Source organism: Eubalaena glacialis, chromosome 1 (genome assembly GCF_028564815.1).
Source record: "Eubalaena glacialis isolate mEubGla1 chromosome 1, mEubGla1.1.hap2.+ XY, whole genome shotgun sequence".
NCBI classification, from domain to species: domain Eukaryota; kingdom Metazoa; phylum Chordata; class Mammalia; order Artiodactyla; family Balaenidae; genus Eubalaena; species Eubalaena glacialis.
The window spans coordinates 52,613,691-52,631,801 of NC_083716.1; the positions used below are offsets into that span (position 1 = coordinate 52,613,691).

The 18,111-nt window shown below is 34.6% G+C and overlaps 1 protein-coding gene across 7 annotated transcripts in view; it reads right to left on the reverse strand.

Annotated features, from left to right (window-relative positions):
• The window catches only part of CCSER2 (coiled-coil serine rich protein 2), a 154,764-nt gene that overhangs the window by 16,433 nt on the left and 120,220 nt on the right, over positions 1-18,111 (reverse strand). For 4 of the 7 annotated variants that reach the window (XM_061179882.1, XM_061179935.1, XM_061179911.1 and 1 more), the window contains 2 exons: positions 15,233-15,319; positions 7,709-7,798 (listed from right to left, as the gene is read on the reverse strand). In XM_061179882.1, the coding sequence (XP_061035865.1) occupies positions 7,709-7,798; positions 15,233-15,319 (177 nt within the window). Of the gene's footprint in view, positions 1-7,708; positions 7,799-15,232; positions 15,320-18,111 lie in introns of those variants that run through there. The other 3 variants (XM_061179901.1, XM_061179891.1, XM_061179921.1) reach the window with 1 other exon arrangement.

Consider the following 18,111-nt stretch of genomic DNA (forward strand, 5'->3'; position numbering starts at 1 on the left):
ACATTAGAGTGATACTGAGGAAAACTATTTGAAACGCTAATTATATTGGTAGGATCATATTTTCTTGGGTAGAGAAGGAAAACATGTTTAAGGACCTTCTCATCTCTATAAACTAAAGGTAATTTCCCTGATAATAAAAAGATGATTATATATTCCTTTCAATAGTAAAAAAGACAACTGAAACAGCTATAAAACATGACTAACTAAACCTTGAGACCAGGCAAGTTCAGAGACAGCAGACATGTGAGCAACACCAAGCAGCAGCGCTAAGAAACAGCATGTGCTGGCTCCCCACGATTCCATGTCTACTGGAAGTGTTTCTACAAAGAAGGGAACTTGTACGGAAGACCCTAACTTAGAAACTTAGAAGACGTATGATTTATAAGATGTAAGGAAAGGATGGGAAACATGATTTTGAGCAAAAAGACAGTATTAACAAAGAAAGAAAAAGTTCCCAGACGGATAGATCTCTTCCAGCAGTGAGTGCTGGAATACACTACACTCCTGAACTGAAGACTGCTGGAAGTCACGGCCATGTGAAGATAGATTTGAGAGCCAGAAGGTCTAGTCCCCGTAACTGGAAGACATGTCCACCATCCTCTGGTCCAGAAACAAGGCCTCACTGTCCTATCATCTGATTTACACTTTGCTGTCTGTCCATGAGTATCATAAACTAAGAATCAAGCAATGTCTTTTATTTAGTATCCAAAGCCCTTAGCACTGGGATTGAAAAATAGAAAAAACTAGTCAAAGTTCAATGAATGAATGAATAAATGGACCTATGGTTTAAAACCTGAAGGAATTTTCTATTTTGTGTTTTTTTGGTCAATTCCTGCTACATAGTTCAGGTTTAAAGCCAAACCCAGTGACCTCCATACAGAGCTGCACTGTCCAATATGGCTGATAGCAGCTACATAGGGTTAAGCAGATAGTCTCAATCGAAATGTGGTATAAATGTAAAATACACACAAGATGTCAAAGACTTCATACGAAAACAAAAACTAGAATGTAACATATCTCAATATCTTCTTTATACTGATTACATGTTCAAATGTACTACTGGGTTACATAGAGTATTTTATTAAAATTAATTTTGCATGTTTCTTCTTGCTTTAATTTGGATACTAAAGCATTTATATTATATACGTAGCTCACATTACATTTATATTGGAGCACTAATTAGAGGGCAGGAAAGTGCATAATTCTTTCCTAGTTGATGCTGTGAAGATCCCTAAGCTCTGCCCAGGAACGGGCCTTTTGCTCATCTGAGTCTACTTTAAATCTTCTGCTGACTTTTAAGATGAAGATATGAGATGCTTTCTGCTAGAGAAATCACAATGGTTGTATATAAAAACAAAAAGCAGTAGGAATGCATATGAATATATCACATCCAAGGGGAAAAAAAATCTACTTGTAGGAAAACATAGGATATCTGATGTATAGTTTAACCATATGCATAACATTCTAGTTACACTTTAAATCGGTGGGACAAAACACATACATACGCACACAAACAAGAACAAAATAAAAGAATACGAAAACATTAAAAAACAAGAGTATCTGGATTCAGGGTTTTAGAGGAAATTTCATTTCTCTCAAGATAAAGCCTAGGGAGACCAAGTAAAAACATCTTTCTGTGAACTCGAACCTTGTGGGATAAGATGAAGAACTGGGAGCCAAGTTCTTCAGAACACTTGCAGCTCTTCCCTCAGCAGCTGCTTTTTCTTAAAGCAAGAGATGAGAACAGATGAGAGTTACCACCTGAGCTTAGAGGATGGAGAATTTTTAATCTTAGCACTGAAAAGATAAAACTTTTCCTGATTCAGGAAGATTAGTTTGCTTGTGTCTCCCTCTTCTGGGAGAGCTTAGGAAGCCTCCTGGAATGGTCTTATTTGCTCCGAAAGGGGTCTGTGGCAGTTGGCACTGTAACACTGAGCTTCCTTAGTGGATGAAACTCTTTACTAGAGATTTCTGTCTTCCATAAACTCATGCCCACCTCCCACCGCCCCACTTTGAATCTACATCTGTATCTAACTTCTCTGGCACCTTTCAAGTTCCAATCCTACATATTCAAACTCCTCTACCCTTCTGTCCTGCCAGAATCTCAATCTCAAGTGATTAAAATATATATCTAAAACCTTTAGCAGTTTTCTTACCTAATAAAACCCCTTCTCTTGGTTCTCCTATTTTCTTAACTGACATGTCATCTTCCCAGTCATCCACATTTGATAACTTACATTCATCTTCTTCCCATTCATCACACCTTTTCATCTAATCACTTTCCAAGACAACAGATTCTGCTTCAGTGATTTTCCCTCCATCTCCATGAGAGATCAAAAATCATAGGTTAGCCTCATCTCCTGGGCTATTATAATAATCTTCTAAGTAGTTTTCCCTGCCTTCACTATGTTCTCACTGGAATTGATTCAATCCTACTGGGCCCTGTGCTAAGCCACTAAGCACAAATGAAGGAATGAGACACAGCCCCTGCCTCAAGACAATCACAGTTTCTCCTCTCACATTACTCTCCCTGTAACAAAATATAGTTAAGTCTGGCCCCTGTTACAACCTTCTGGCTACAGAATTAAGTTGAAAGTTCTCAGTCTAACATCTAAGTCTCTCCATAATGTGATCCAACTGTAACTCTCCAAACTTCTCTCTTTCCTCATAATAATTCTTATGTAATCATTACTACTACCACCACCAATAACTACACTAAAACATGGCAAAGTATAGTAAATGATTTTAAAAAACAGAGAGGTAACAATCCAAATGTTACAGAGTTACAATCGTAAAAGAAATTTCATCTGGTTGGTAAATTTTTATTTAATCCATGCCCAGGTATTCCTTCTGAGAAAGATAACAAGCAGCCCCTAGTGCCCAGTGATCTCATAAACAATCTCACAGAATACCATGGTTACTCTGAGACCATGGTAACATGAAAGAAAATAAGGTCACTTCATAATTTTGCCTAAGTACAGATAAAGGCAAGGTCACACTGTGCCATCCAGAAAATACTCTATAGACTTTTCTACCTTCTGATAGTATCCAATCTGAGCAAACCCCTGATTCCTTAGACCCTCCCTTAAATCATCCAAGAAAAGCTCAGATCCTATAAAAGGTTCTTTCTGATACAATCTTGAGATCATTTTTCACGATGTGTGTTCTCCCTGGCTGCAACAAGTAATCCACCCAACTCGTTTTACAGATATATTCCTGGTGGGCTTTGGCTGAAGGTACATTGACACTTCACTGTTCTGAATGATCAGGATAGCTATATTTGCTTAGAAACTTTAGGACTAGGTAAGAGAAATGGTATTATTTTCTGCTATATCAGGAATATCAATGTAACTTTTTGAAAGAACCCTCTGAGCATAATACTAAAGAGACATTCTCTAGGAAAAAAATTTAGTTACATCTGACATTTAAAAAATAGTAATTTTCTAAAACATCTGTAAAAATGTTTTCGTAATTACCTAAGAACAAGAAAAGTTAGAATGCTCCAACAAATAAAGGCCTAATAAATTAGCACTCTGCTAGCATAAACTAAAAGAGGAGCAACTTTTATTACCTCTTATGGAAGCTGATTAATTTCTTCTAAAAGACTAATTTGATCATGCTGCTTCTTGGAAACCTAACAGGATCATCCATTTCTCACTGATTGCTATCTAACATTAAATTCTAAGAGTAAAATCTATGTCCTGCCTACACCCTCATTGTGTTAAGTCAGTAAGTTAAACCCTACATTACACACATGAAATGGATACCAGCAGTGGAAAACTTTGGTGCTGTCCTTTGTTTTCTAACTACTGTGCAAACAAACTTTGTTTCTTTCAGTGGATACTTTATTTTTTTTAATTTATTTATTTATTTATTTTTGGCTGCGTTGGGTCTTTGTTGCTGCATGAGGGCTTTCTCTAGTTGCGGCGAGCGGGGGCTACTCTTCATTGCGGTGCGCGGGTTTCTCATTGCGGTGGCTTCTCTTGTTGCAGAGCTCGGGCTCTAGGCGCGCGGGCTTCAGTAGTTGTGGCACACAGGCTCAGTAGTTGTGGCTCACGGGCTCTAGAGTGCAGGCTCAGTAGTTGTGGCACACGGGCTTAGTTGCTCCACAGCATGTGGGACCTTCCCGGACCAGGGCTCGAACCCATGTCCCCTGCATTGGCAGGCAGATTCTTAACCACTGTGCCACCAGGGAAGTCCCTTTCAGTGGATATTTTAAACAAAGTTCCAAAAATGCCTACTTCAGTTCTGGTATTTGGTATTAAAGGATACGAATTTACATACCCTTAAATTTATGACCAGATAAATCATTGAGCTGCTCTAATATCTGTATTTCATTTGTCCCTAGCCTTGAAAATCAATTCCATTTTTCAGTTATTGGTTTCAGGTGCTATTGTTCATAAACTACAGTGTAAAAGACACACATAATAGAATTCTTGGTGTGTTGTCATACTCACATGCATGCTAAAATGTGATGTCTCAGTACAAAGATGGTTCCTATCAGCATTTAGCTCACTGAAACATAGGTCATATTCAATGTTCAATGTCTAATATTGATTAAACATTATTGCATGACCACATCATAAATATTACATGTTTATACACCAAAGTATACATATATTTCACTTAAAATACTTCTAGTGGCATATTTTAAATAAAAGTAATAGTGAATATAAATAAAGAGCTTAGCAAAGAAATAAATCCCTTAATTCCCTTCGGAAATATATATAAATAGTAATGTAATGACTCTCTAATTGGGTGAAAATGGCACATCTAAGTTTAAAATCAGGACATTAATCTTACATAAAAATTAACCAATAATACTGCCCACTTCCAAATCAGAAAGGCATGTGGTCTAAAAGAAAAAGGACTTAGGAAAGAGTACTTGAGACAAATCTTTGGGTTATATTGTTCCTTATATTTAACATTTCATCTTATCTCCCAGGCAAGGGAAAAAAAAGGAGCAGAGTTCTTTGCTAGCACATACATCATGACTGGTAGGACTAAGTAAATTCCTTCTCCTTTGGGAATTATAAACAATTGATTTTTTGTGTGTGTGATATGTCTGTGATATATTTTTCTGATTCAATATTTTCTATTTTATAAATAGTTACAATAGGAACATAGTTGACTATGACATTTTGAAATATATGTATGATCCAATAAATCTGAGTCATGCGAACCTAATTCTAAGCACAAAGGATTGCAAATAATGCTGATCATACTCCAATTCTTGAATTTATATAAATTTTATTCATATCTATTAAATATGCTATAAAGTGGATTAATCTGTGATTCAGTACTAGAAACTAATTCCAACAGAGCATTTAAATTTTATATAAAAGCATCTTTCTTAACTCCTTTGCTATATATAATAAGAGTTAGTTCTTAAAATATGAGAGGAAACTAGTATCAGGTCAAATTGTGCACAATCTCAGTTTTAGCTGATCAGCAACTTTCCCATTGATACCAATAAAACAGTGTTTATTCCTACACTCAATTTTCAGAGTAATCCAGGTTGGGTCATTATGTGAATCCTTTGGGTCCATCTTGCAATCCCTTCTTTGAGATTCAAGGGCATAAATAATAAGCTTTGATGGTGTGAGTCTAGAAATGTATTCTGGTATTTTGTCTTCTCTAGTTAATTTAAGATGTTCAAACAAATGTTCTATAAAAGTACCTATTGTGAAAATTTAGAATTTGCTTACTGTGCAAAATAACTATTCAAATCTTCAAATACTGATGTTAAATGCTTTAAAAACGATATTGGAAATACATTTTAAAAACTTAAAATTCAGTCCAAGATAATATTATTTATAAGAACATGCTTGTACATGGATCAACAATGTCATACTATGTTTAAAATAAAGTTTTATAAGTTTATATGTTTAAAGTGAATCCTTATTTCTCACATAATCACCATTTTCCTGCATATGCCTAGTCTCTTCAAGTATTCTTGTATGAGTGATTAGGCACCTTCCATGTTTTTATTCTTCTTTCCATGTTATCCATTTCACCATTTTATCTGGGTATTCTGTCCCTCAGATGAGAACATTTGGTCTGAATTTGACTTATCCATTCTTCTTCTGAAGGTACCATCTTCTCCTACAACTCATTTTTACCTTCTTTCTCTCTTTTTTTCCCATTACCTAAATATAAACTCTATCTTTTTTATTTTCCTTCATTTCTTCCAAAAATTGCCTTCACTGACTTCCCCTTATTGTTCCAGGTGGCTTTCCTATAATCCATCTAAGTCTACTTCATCATTAACTCTAAAGATGCTTTGTCCAATATGGTATCCACTAGCCATATGTGGCTATTTACATTTAATTACAATTAAATATTATTTACAGTTATCTTCTGCAGTCACACTAGCCACATTTTCAAGTATTCAACAGTCACATGTAGCTAGTGGCTACTGCACTGGACCTCAAGGAAATTCCATGGAAGAGTGCTGATGTAGAATAGTCTCTCATTCTCAATTCTGGAACTCGTCTCTGTCTACTGACATCTTTTGCTTTCTATGATTCAACCACTACCTTCACCCTTTTCACCAAGCTTGATTCTTCCACCTAGACTTTCCCAATCCTTTGAACCTTACAGCACTTTCTACACTTTAACTATATCACATCGTCAGTTCCTTCAATAAGCACTTGTTAATGGAAGAATCCTTATTTGTCTGTATATTTTCTTTCCCAATTCCCCACTTCTACTTCAAGAGGCTAATAACTGAGATGGGAGGGGCTCACCAAACTTTTGTTGAACAAATTAATTATTAGCTTTGTATTTTATACAGAGCATACAAAAAATAACTACTTATTAGATGAAAAGAAATAAGTATCTTATAAACTTTAAAGGCCTATAGCTAAGTTTAAAAAAAGCAGATTGTTGATTACACTCACCATTATAATTCCCTGTTCATTTGTGTTACTAGGATTCCACTGCTTAAAATAAGGCAAAAGAAGAGTCAAGGCTGGCTTATCAGGCATTCTCTTACCACGAAATACCTATTACTTGGCACCGTACAATAGGATAACGATGACTGATAGCCATGATGACTCTCTGGCTCAGGCGTATCCTGAGCTGAGTTCAGAAAGTGTATTTTTAACACTAAACATGTTTTGAGATGTAGTATTTTTGAAAAACAATGAAGAAGCACAGAATGCATGGTTATTTTCTACTGTTTAGAAGAAGCCATTCCCTACCCTAACTATGCCCAGAACATAACCTTTACTGTCTGTATCTTAATGCATTTATACTTCCTAATAGCCTCAATATTTATTTGAGTAATTATAATAACAGAATATATTTGAAAAGTCTCAACAAATAAAAAGAACAGGCTATATAATATATTTTCAGAGTCACATCCTGCTAAAGAGGGAAGACTGCATTTTGGACTTCTTTTTCTTGTAGGGCATGGGGAACTACTACTCTCATAAATACATGCAATAAGAGAGAGACTAGACACTCAAATAAAATGACCTACAGTATGCAGAATGGAAAAGCTATTAAATGCACATTCATTCATATAAGACACAGAAGAGAAGCTTTAGAAAGCACAGAAACACCTAAGAACAAGAAAAATCCACTTACCTTAAAAAAAAACTGACAGCCATGGCAGATTCAAAATTATTAGAGTAAAAAGAGTAGAACAAAACATCAAAATAGTAAATGACAAGAAAAGAGGATAAGAGTATGTGTTACTTACAGGAATTCTTCTCCAGGGTGTTTGGGTATATTTATCAGCATATGTGCATTTTTCCTCTTTAGATTTTTGATGGCAGTTACACCGAGTTGCCTGAACAAAAACACAAATTTTTACATTGGTATAATTCTATATATACACATATACATACAAACAAAGTAATTAGGGTCTCTCTTAGGGGGTTAAAATAAAAAGGCAAACATCAAAATCTATTCAGTAGTCTCCCATCTTTTTCACAGACTGGATTTTAGATTCACCCAGCAAGGCAAAATTTTGAATAGTCAAAATTACCCTTGGCAATCTCTTATACTGCCCATACAACCCGCTACCTATGATTTTATGTATATAAATATATGTGTATATAGATGTAGAACATATGCAGCAATATACAGTATATAAAGAATATAATAGCAAAACTTTAAATACTTCCCTAAACTATTATGGTACTACAATCACTGCAGCACAGTTTCTTAAATTCATTTTTGATGGGACTCGGCTATTAAATACCACCAGTCCACAAGTAAGGTTGTCTCTTCACCCGTGCAATGCATTTAAAAGCCCCTTTAATGATGTGTTGACTTTACTGGACTGGAATATTTTAAAGGATCTCTGCCCTTTGACAAGATCTATCTGACCATCTCAGTTCATAAATAAATTCTCTTCACATGACTTCACTCAGAGCATACTCATTCAATAATTTATACAACACAAAATAACGTGCCTATTGTGTAAACTATGGTCTCTCAAATAAATATCAAATTTTTAAAAAAGGAAAAGACTGATAATGATAATTTCTCCTTGGTGTGAAGTTGGAATATAGCCATATTATTTATTAAACAACCCCACTGGAGGTAAATATGCTTTCTTGTAGGAAAACCTACATAACAAATTCTTGATTACTGCATCAAGCTAAAATGGTAAGTTTTTACTTTTAAAATATTTACCAATATTCAAATTTTTTCTTAATTGCAATCGGATCATCCCATTTTCCATAATCAAAATAAAATCTAATCAAAACAAAAATCTCTGTAATACAGACTTGTTTCCCATTCTTAGTACAGACATATTTCCCATTCTGAAACACGGGACAGTCATTGAAACAAAATTCAATATATATGCAGGTCAATCTAGATCTCCTGGAATTCAATATAATAGGACTTTGTAAAGAAGAAAACAGATAATATAAGACATTTATCTTTTTTTTTTAACATCTTTATTGGATATAATTGCTTTACATTGTGTTACTTTCTCCTATATAACAAAGTGAATCAGCTCTATGTATATATATATCCCCATATCCCCTCCCTCTTGCAACTCCCTCCAACCTGCCCTATCCCACCCCTCTAGGTGGTCACAAAGCACCAAGCTGGTCTCCCTGTGCTATGTGGCTGCTTCCCACTAGCTAGCTATTTTATATTTGGTAGTGTATATATGTCAATGCCACTCTCTCACTTCGTCCCAGCTTACCCTTCCCCTTCCCTGTGTCCTCAAGTCCATTCTCTATGTCTGTGTCTTTATTCCTGTGTGCCCCTAGGTTCTTCAGAACCTTTTTTTTTTTCACATTCCATATATACGTGTTAGTACACGGTATTTGTTCTTCTCTTTCTGACTTACTTCACTCTGTATGACAGACTCTAGGTCCATCCACCTCACTACAAATAACACAATTTCGTTCCTTTTTATGGCTGAGTAATATTCCATTGTATATATGTGCCACATCTTCTTTATCCATTCCTCTGCCGATGGACACTTAGGTTGCTTCCATGTCCTGGCTATTATAAATAGTGCTGCAATGAATATTGTGGTACATGACTCTTTTTTTTTTTTTTAATGTGTTTTCTTTTATTTATTTATTTATTTATTTATTTATTTATTTATTTATTTATTTATTTATTCATGGCTGTGTTGGGTCTGCGTTTCTGTGCAAGGGCTTTCTCTAGTTGTGGTGAGCGGGGGCCACTCTTCATCGCGGTGCGCGGGCCTCTCACTATCGCGGCCTCTCTTGTTGCGGAGCACAGGCTCCAGACGCGCAGGCTCAGTAGTTGTGGCTCACGGGCCCAGTTGCTCCGCGGCATGTGGGATCTTCCCAGACCAGGGCTCGAACCCGTGTCCCCTGCATTGGCAGGCAGATTCTCAACCACTGTGCCACCAGGGAAGCCCACATGACTCTTTTTGAATTATGGTTTTCTCAGAGCATATGCCCAGTAGTGGGATTGCTGGGTCATATGGTAGTTCCATTTTTCGTTTTTTAAGGAACCTCCATACTGTTCTCCATAGTGGCTGTATCAATCTACATTCCCACCAACAGTGCAAGAGTGTTCCCTTTTCTCCACACCCTCTCCAGCATTTATTGTCTGTAGATTTTTTGATGATGGCCATTCTGACTGGTGTGAGGTGATACCTCATTGTAGTTTTGATTTGCGTTTCTCTAATGATCAGTGATGTTGAGCATCCTTTCATGTGTTTGTTGGCAATCTGTATATCTTCTTTGGAGAAATGTCTGTTTAGGTCTTTGGCCCATTTTTGGATTGGGTTGTTTGTTTTTTTGATATTGGGCTGCATGAGCTACTTGTATATTTTGGAGAGGAATCTTTTGTCAGTTGCTTCGTTTGCAAATATTTTCTCCCATTCTGAGGGTTGTCTTTTCATCTTGTTTGTAGTTTCCTTTGCTGTGCAAAAGTTTTTAAGTTTCATTAGGTCCCATTTGTTTATTTTTGCTTTTATTTCCATTTCTCTAGGAGGTGGGTCAAAAAGGATCCTGCTGGGATTTATGTCATAGAGTGTTCTGCCTATATCTTCCTCTAAGAGTTTTATACTGTCTGGCCTTACATTTAGGTCTTTAATCCATTTTGAGTTTATTTTTGTGTATGGTGTTAGGGAGTGTTCTAATTTCATTCTTTTACATGTAGCTGTCCAGTTTTCCCATCACCACTTATTGGAAAAGCTGTCTTTTCTCCACTGTATTCTCTTGCCTCCTTTATCAAAGATAAGGTGACCATATCTGCGTGGGTTTATCTCTGGGCTTTCTATCCTGTTCCACTGATCTATATTTCTGTTTTTGTGCCAGTACCATACTGTCTTGATTACTGTAGCTTTGTAGTATAGTCTGAAGTCTGGGAGCCTGATTCCTCCAGCTCCATTTTTCGTTCTCAAGATTGCTTTGGCTATTCGGGGTCTTTTGTGTTTCCATACAAATTGTGAAATTTTTTGTTCTAGTTCTGTGAAAAATGCCATCGGTAGTTTGATAGGGATTGCATTGAATTTGTAGATTGCTTGGGTAGTATAGTCATTTTCACAACGTCAGTTCTTCGAATCCAAGAACATGGTATATCTCTCCATCTGTTTGTATCATCTTTAATTTCTTTCATAAGATAGACATTAATGTCTTTTGTAAGACATTTATCTTAATGCAAGCACATTACTTATTCTATCCTGACTGCTGCAATTCCAGAAATAATGTCCTGTCTGTAGCCTATGTGTTAACATAAGAAGAACAATAACCGGCAAATATCTGAATTTTCCACAATTTGGAAAACCTAGTTTTTAGTGACATTTCAATAGATAGAAAACAGCTACTCAAATCACTCCCTCTCCATCTGCATTCTTTATTGCTGACAGATTCTGTTCAGATGCTCACCTTCTATGCAGTCCCATATTCAGGGAAGTATGTATCCTCTCTTGACCCAGTGATAGATTTTGATTAGTCTGAACCAATCTGATTAATCCCATTCCTCAGTGCTTAAGCGACAAAGAACTCAAATCTAGCCAATAAAACATGAGGCAAGCCTAGGTTATTTCTAAGAAAGTGCTCTTAATTTTTTAAATTGGTATGCTACAGAAAACAGGTGCTTTTCCTATCTTTGGGGACTACTGAGTATATGACACATAGAGCTATGGCAGACATCCTGTGACCATGAAGGGGCAGCCAAGAGGATTCCAAAAAAGCTACCCTAGAACTTTGCCATTACCCAAATGACCAATCAGGAAACCATGGAAGCAGATGGGACCAATATACTTTCTTGTTATTTAAGTTTATAAATGTTCTTATTTTCAAGTCATTTTTAGTTAGACTTTTACTTAAAACTTAAAACATCATTAGATATGCACTGATTTACTAGCTGTGTGATTTGGGGCAAATCATCAAATAAGAGTTATTATTTATCATGCACCCATGGGCCAACTGTAGCATTAGAGAGTTTACATATGTAGTTCCTTTAGCTATCACAACCCTATATGGTCAGTATTATTTTTATTATCCTCACATATAGAAGAGGCTTAAGAGAAATTAAGTAACTTCCCTAAGAGAAGACAGCTACTAAGTTTCAGAGCCAGGATTTGAACCCAGGTCTATGCAGCTTCAGGCTGGTCATGGCTTCTCAAATATATTACATTGCTAACCTACTTAAGCTGAATTCCACTTTCTAATGTCTCCACAAAGAAAATTCTACATAATAATTTCATAAGATTATTCTGAGGATTCAATGAACAAATGCATCTAAATTAACTATCATTTAACTAGTACACTAAGATGAAAATAAATGGGCATTCTCAGCATTTTGGAATAAGGTTCAAATAGTCACACCTCTATACCTTTCAGCTTCATTTCTGGAGCACTGCAATCTGATTTTATATCTGTATATTTCACACAAAATATGAATTTAACACATCATATTGTTGCTATATTTTTCTTAAAGTTTGCATGTAAACATAGGTTAGAGCTGAGTGCCTATTTTCGAAAAAAGATAAAATGTATAGAAAGCTAGAAATGGAAAAAGACTTTGAAATCATCTAGAAAAAACTTCACATTTTTGATAAAGAAAGCACTAGAGACTGATGGAAACTGCCAATGTCATTCAGCTAATTAATATTGAAGACAAGAGATTCAGCTAATTAGTACTGAAGAAAAGTTATCTAATTCCTATTCCATGGCTCCTCTGATGCCATTTTGCTATTTTTAAGAAGAGCAAATTAGGGATACAAGGAAAGAAAAAAACTGTAAAGAGAAAGGCAGTTTTAATTTTGGTAATCTGAAAAATGCTCTTACCTATCTCTACTTTCAGTGGTTTATATCTCTTTAAATTCTCTTGATTTGAACAAGTGACTTTCCAGTTCCACAACTAAACTAAAGGTAGGTGATGGGATCTTCCAAGATAAATACGATTTCTAAGTTTAATGTATCAAATACAGAGAATTTCGAAGCACATATCACTAAAGAGTAATGTTTTCACTTTTCTTTGCTTTTCTTGCTTTCTTTAGGATTCTCTTAGATATTTCTAAAACCTTTCTAAAAGTTATTTGTAAGGTGAGATACTGTTAAGGATAACTGGCCCAGTCTCTTCAGTAAGTCAGTACAATGAAAAAAAGAATAATTCTAAAGTAAAAGAGACTTAAGGAATAACTAGATGTAATGTACAAATGTACAGGATATTTTTAGAACCGCAGAAATCTGAATATGGACTGGATATTAGAAAATATTAAAAAATTACTATTAACTGGTTAAAGGTAATATTTCAGCTAGGAAGAGAACATTTCTTATTTTTTAAAGAGGCACACTGAAATTAAAAAGAACACTATTAAAACTTCTCAGCGTAAAAAGCTGTATCTTTCATTATTTATTAATCCTATATCAATATAAAGTGACCTCTTTTCATAATTCTTTCAGTCTTAGATTTCTTCTTCTAATTTTAATACTGCAACTTCAGTTTTTTAGATGAGAATAACTTTATTCTGTCTCACCCAGCCTTTTATATTCAGCATTATTGTGCTGTTTTACTTTATCTAAATTTCCTTTATACAAAGAAATTAATGGATTTTGCTTTAAATCCTCAACAAAGCTCTCTCCATGAGATAAGGCCGTTTGCATTTACTATTATATTTATTACATTTGGTCTTATTTCTGTCACTTTACTTCTGCTGTTTTTAGACATCCTTGGTATTTCTCTACTTTAGATGTCTTTTTACTTTCATCTTTTGCAAGATACATTATTCTAATCTACTATTAGTTATCTTAAAGCATTTCACAAACATTTTAATTTATCTAAGTATATAAAAAGAATAATTTTAGATACCCATTTGTAGATAAACAATTCAGTACTACTGACTTCTTCAGCATATCCCTTATCTCTTTTCTCAAACCTATTTTATTTAATCTAAATATTTACAAAAATTAATAGCAATTTAAAACTTTAATTAAAAATAATTTTTTATTTCAAAACATGTTTTAATTAATAAATTAAAAATTTTTAACATGAAATGATATATAATTACATAAGATTAAATAATGAGCATTAAGTTTTCTCCCGTTAGTAGTTGGGAAGTTTATCCCACTGAATCTCTCTGAAGATGGTTTTCATTTCACCACTCATTCATTTTAATCTTTACTTCCTTATTCTTGAGTTATTTTTAAATTTCTCTCTCAAGCATTTGGGATGCATTATTAAATAATTTTACAAAGATAACTGGGTGGCATATTTTTCAATACACTAAAGGTCTGAGAATGTATCTTTGTATATAAATAAAAATGCATTTAGCTATAAAATGTGAGGGTCATAACCTTTTTTTTTAAAGTGCACTAGATACAACTTCTTGTGCTCTGTAATAGATTTTTGCAAAATTTGAAGCTTAATTTCCTAAAAGTACCTTTTCTTCTCCCTAAAAATTGGTTGGGTTGGGTTTTGTCTTTAGTTTTTAAATACAAACACTGGTCTTACTCTTTTCCTTTTTAATCTTATATTTGGTAGGCCCTCAATTTGCAATATTCAGTTATTCTTTTTTCAGATTCATAAGTTTTCTGATACCCTTAATCATAACATCTGATCCATCTGTTCTTACTATTTATTCATAAGGTGGATCTCTGATCTGACCCCAATGGCTCAGAGCTCAGTATATTATATTCTTTATATTCTGAGTGAGATTACTCCTTCATATTGCTGCATTGCTTTGCTATGTCAAAACAGGTTTTGACTTCCAACAAAGATTTTCTTTGGCTTGTTGTGATTGTTATGCCATTATATTCTTGTTATCCTGGCCTTTTATTATTACAAACCAAATTATAATTAAATTCAAGATACAGCACATACAGTTTTCATATGGAACTAACATTTGATATCATAACAATTATAAAATTATAACGATTCAGACATATCTCTGAGAGATCACTCAGTATCATCCATGGGCAAGAAACATTTTTTTTTTAGAACAGCCATTCTAACAGACAGCCATTCAGATTCCTAAGACTAAACACCCAGTTTCATTCCTCAACAACATGAATGTAAATTGGTGAATTTCAAATACGCAAAACAGAGGCAACTGAAAATGGATTGAGTTTTGCACCTTGAAAATTTATTATTTAGACTGAAAGTTAAACCACATACTTTAAGAGTGCATGTAACCTAAAAATAATACAATAGTGCAATCTTAAAAGGTAAAAATAAAATCCAGTTTCAATTCTGGCTAGTTTTATAAAAAAATATACATATTGCCCAGTTTGAAAAGCCTGCACTTTACATACTACACTATAATACTTACAAGCTGATGTTCTAATAGTTGGATTTTTTCATCTTTTTTCTTTATTTCATCTTTAAGTTGTTTTATTTCATTTAATAAATCTTCATTCTGAAATATTTTAAAAAATTTAACATGAAGTATTTAATTGTATTTAAAAACACTAATGAGAAGCATTAAATCAATGATTAAGACTGAGTAATGAATTGGTTGTTTATTTAAGGGGGAAATTCTTCTTAAATATGCCAGCTATTAATCCATTTTTTAAAAAAACCCATTTTGGTCTTCTAAGAATTCATAGTCTAAGGAGTCTGACACGTAAACAATGAACAATAAGAGCAGCAACAGCTAACATTCACTGAGTATTAATCAGGTGCCAAGAACTAAGTACCTTTTAGGTATCTAAGTAGTTGATTCTGACTGCAACCCTGAGGTAGGTACTATTATCCCCACTTTACAGACAAGAAAATCGGGAACTAGGCCACGTAGTAAAATAAATTACACACAAAACAGTAACTTCAGCTAGATTTCAAGGAATGTATAAGAGTTGCCTGTCAGAGGAAATGAAGGCCACAAGTAGAGAAAACTGTGTAATTAAAGGCACAGAGTCATTTCATGGCTGGTTCAGAAATCAGCAGAAAGATAAATGTGCCTGAAGGATAACAAGGAAGATTCTTTTTCCATGAGCTACTTTCATGAGAACTGCCTAAATCAAAGAGTAAATACCCTGTCAACTTAGTCTATAAGAAATTCCTAATAGTATTAAGAGAAACCTATTGTCAAGGTTAGCAGGAATCCAGTTACATTTCCAAGTATAAGGTATCATTACCCTATAGTTAGCCCATTTTGTTTACTGCTATTCAACTATCCAGAAACATATACTGATGAAGTAATGCAAGCAAGGAAATTACAGTTGACCCTTGAACAACGCAGGGGTTAGGGGCACCAAAGCAGGGGTTGGGGCACCGAACCTCTGCAAAGTCAAAAATCTGGGTATAACTTTTAGTCGGCCCTTGACATCCACAGTTCCTCCATATCCACAAGGCTCACATCCTTGGATTCAACCAACTGCAGATCGACCACAGTATATATTATTGAAAAAAATCCGCATGTAAGTGGACTCACGCAGTTCAAAACTGTGTTGTTCAGGGATAAACTGTAGAATATATATGTGAATGATACATCTTTCCAGAGAGAAAAGTAAGTAAGCAAATAATCATAATGTGTTGGTCATGAGCAAAGTATACACTCTTCTTCAGATATACTGGGAACAAAAAAAAATATTGCAGTTTCATTAACAAGAGATTGGAAACAGACATTTTATGAAGGCTTTCACATATCAAATAAGCATCGCAATGGGGAAGAAACAATAGGGAAGAAAATATTTTTTAAAATGCTGTTATGTATACCACAATTGGGAAAGACTAATTATTATATATAAAAAATGACTTCCAGTTGAATTTAAAGAGTTTAGGGACTTTAAAAAATAATAAATCAAGACCAAAAAAAAAGATGGACTGCAAATCATGAAGGACACATTTTTAAACTAAGTGGCAAATTAAGCTATTAAGAAATGATAAATATGTTTGATTATATAAAAATTTAAAGCATCTATACAATTAACATTAAAGTTAAAAGCTGGTGAAAACCTACGCTAATATGACAAAGAATTTATAACTCAAGTATATTAGGAGACTGTTCAAACATATAAGATCATTTCTAGGCCCCAATAGACAAATAGTCAGTTCTCACAAATATACATATAACTGGAAAAATGTTCTATTTGACTTATTGAAGAAATAAAAATTAAAGTATTAAAGGTATTGTTTTACAGGTATTAAATTGGGGGAGAAATACTCAATGTGATTGACAAGACTGCAGAAAAAATGGTACATTATCAGACATAACAACTGACGTTTCTGGACAAACGTATGCCTGTATATACAAAAGTCATAAAAATTACTTGCACTCTCTGATTCAGTTATCCAACTCCTATGCCAAAGAAATGATCCTAAGTACAAGAAAACCTATAATAAGATATTCTCTTAAAGTTACAAATTTAGAATTGTCCTATAAGAGGACAATTGAAATACAATGCAGTGAGCGACTTGATGGAATACTACACAGCCATCATTCAGTCATGGTTAGGTTCTGCTGGTGTTGGAGGAAATGGACTCAAAGCTGAAATCAAAACACAATATGGTAATAACATTTATAGCCGACATGCATACAGCACTTACTTTAGAATAGGCACTGCTCTAAGGATTTTACACATAAAGACAGGCAAAGGAGAACACATCAGGAAATGGGTAATTCCAGTGGAGTCTTAAAGGATAAGTAAAAAGTTCTAAGGACACAAAGTGTGGCAGGCTTTGTATTTTAGGGTAAGGGATTCTATAAGACAATACAGAGATGGGGACAAGCATAGTATATTTGGAGAATTACAAGCAGTGATGCTGTCACATGAAGGCTGTGGTATACAGTGGGGAGCAATGTGGTTAGTAAACTAGGCAAGGGCCAGATCATAGAGGGCCTGAACATCAAGCATGGCTTTAGCCAGGGAGTAACAGACAGATCTGCAATTGAGATGGCTTTGACAGCTGTTTGGAGGATATACTTGACAAGGACAACAACAAAACTAGGCTAGGAAACTGGTTATCAAGATGTTGTAATATGCCAGGTAAGAGCAGGGGCCTGACCCAAGAGTGATAATAGGGAGGAGAAGAAACAGGAGAAAAGGAGATGTTGGCAATTCACTGCATGTGAGAGAAGAGCACAGAGAAGTAGTCAAGAGTGACATCTCCATTTCTAGCTTAGATGATATAGTAAATAGAAACAGAGAATGAAGGAGGAGAAATATGTCCAAAGAGAAATATATATATGTATATTGGCAGCGTTGTGCA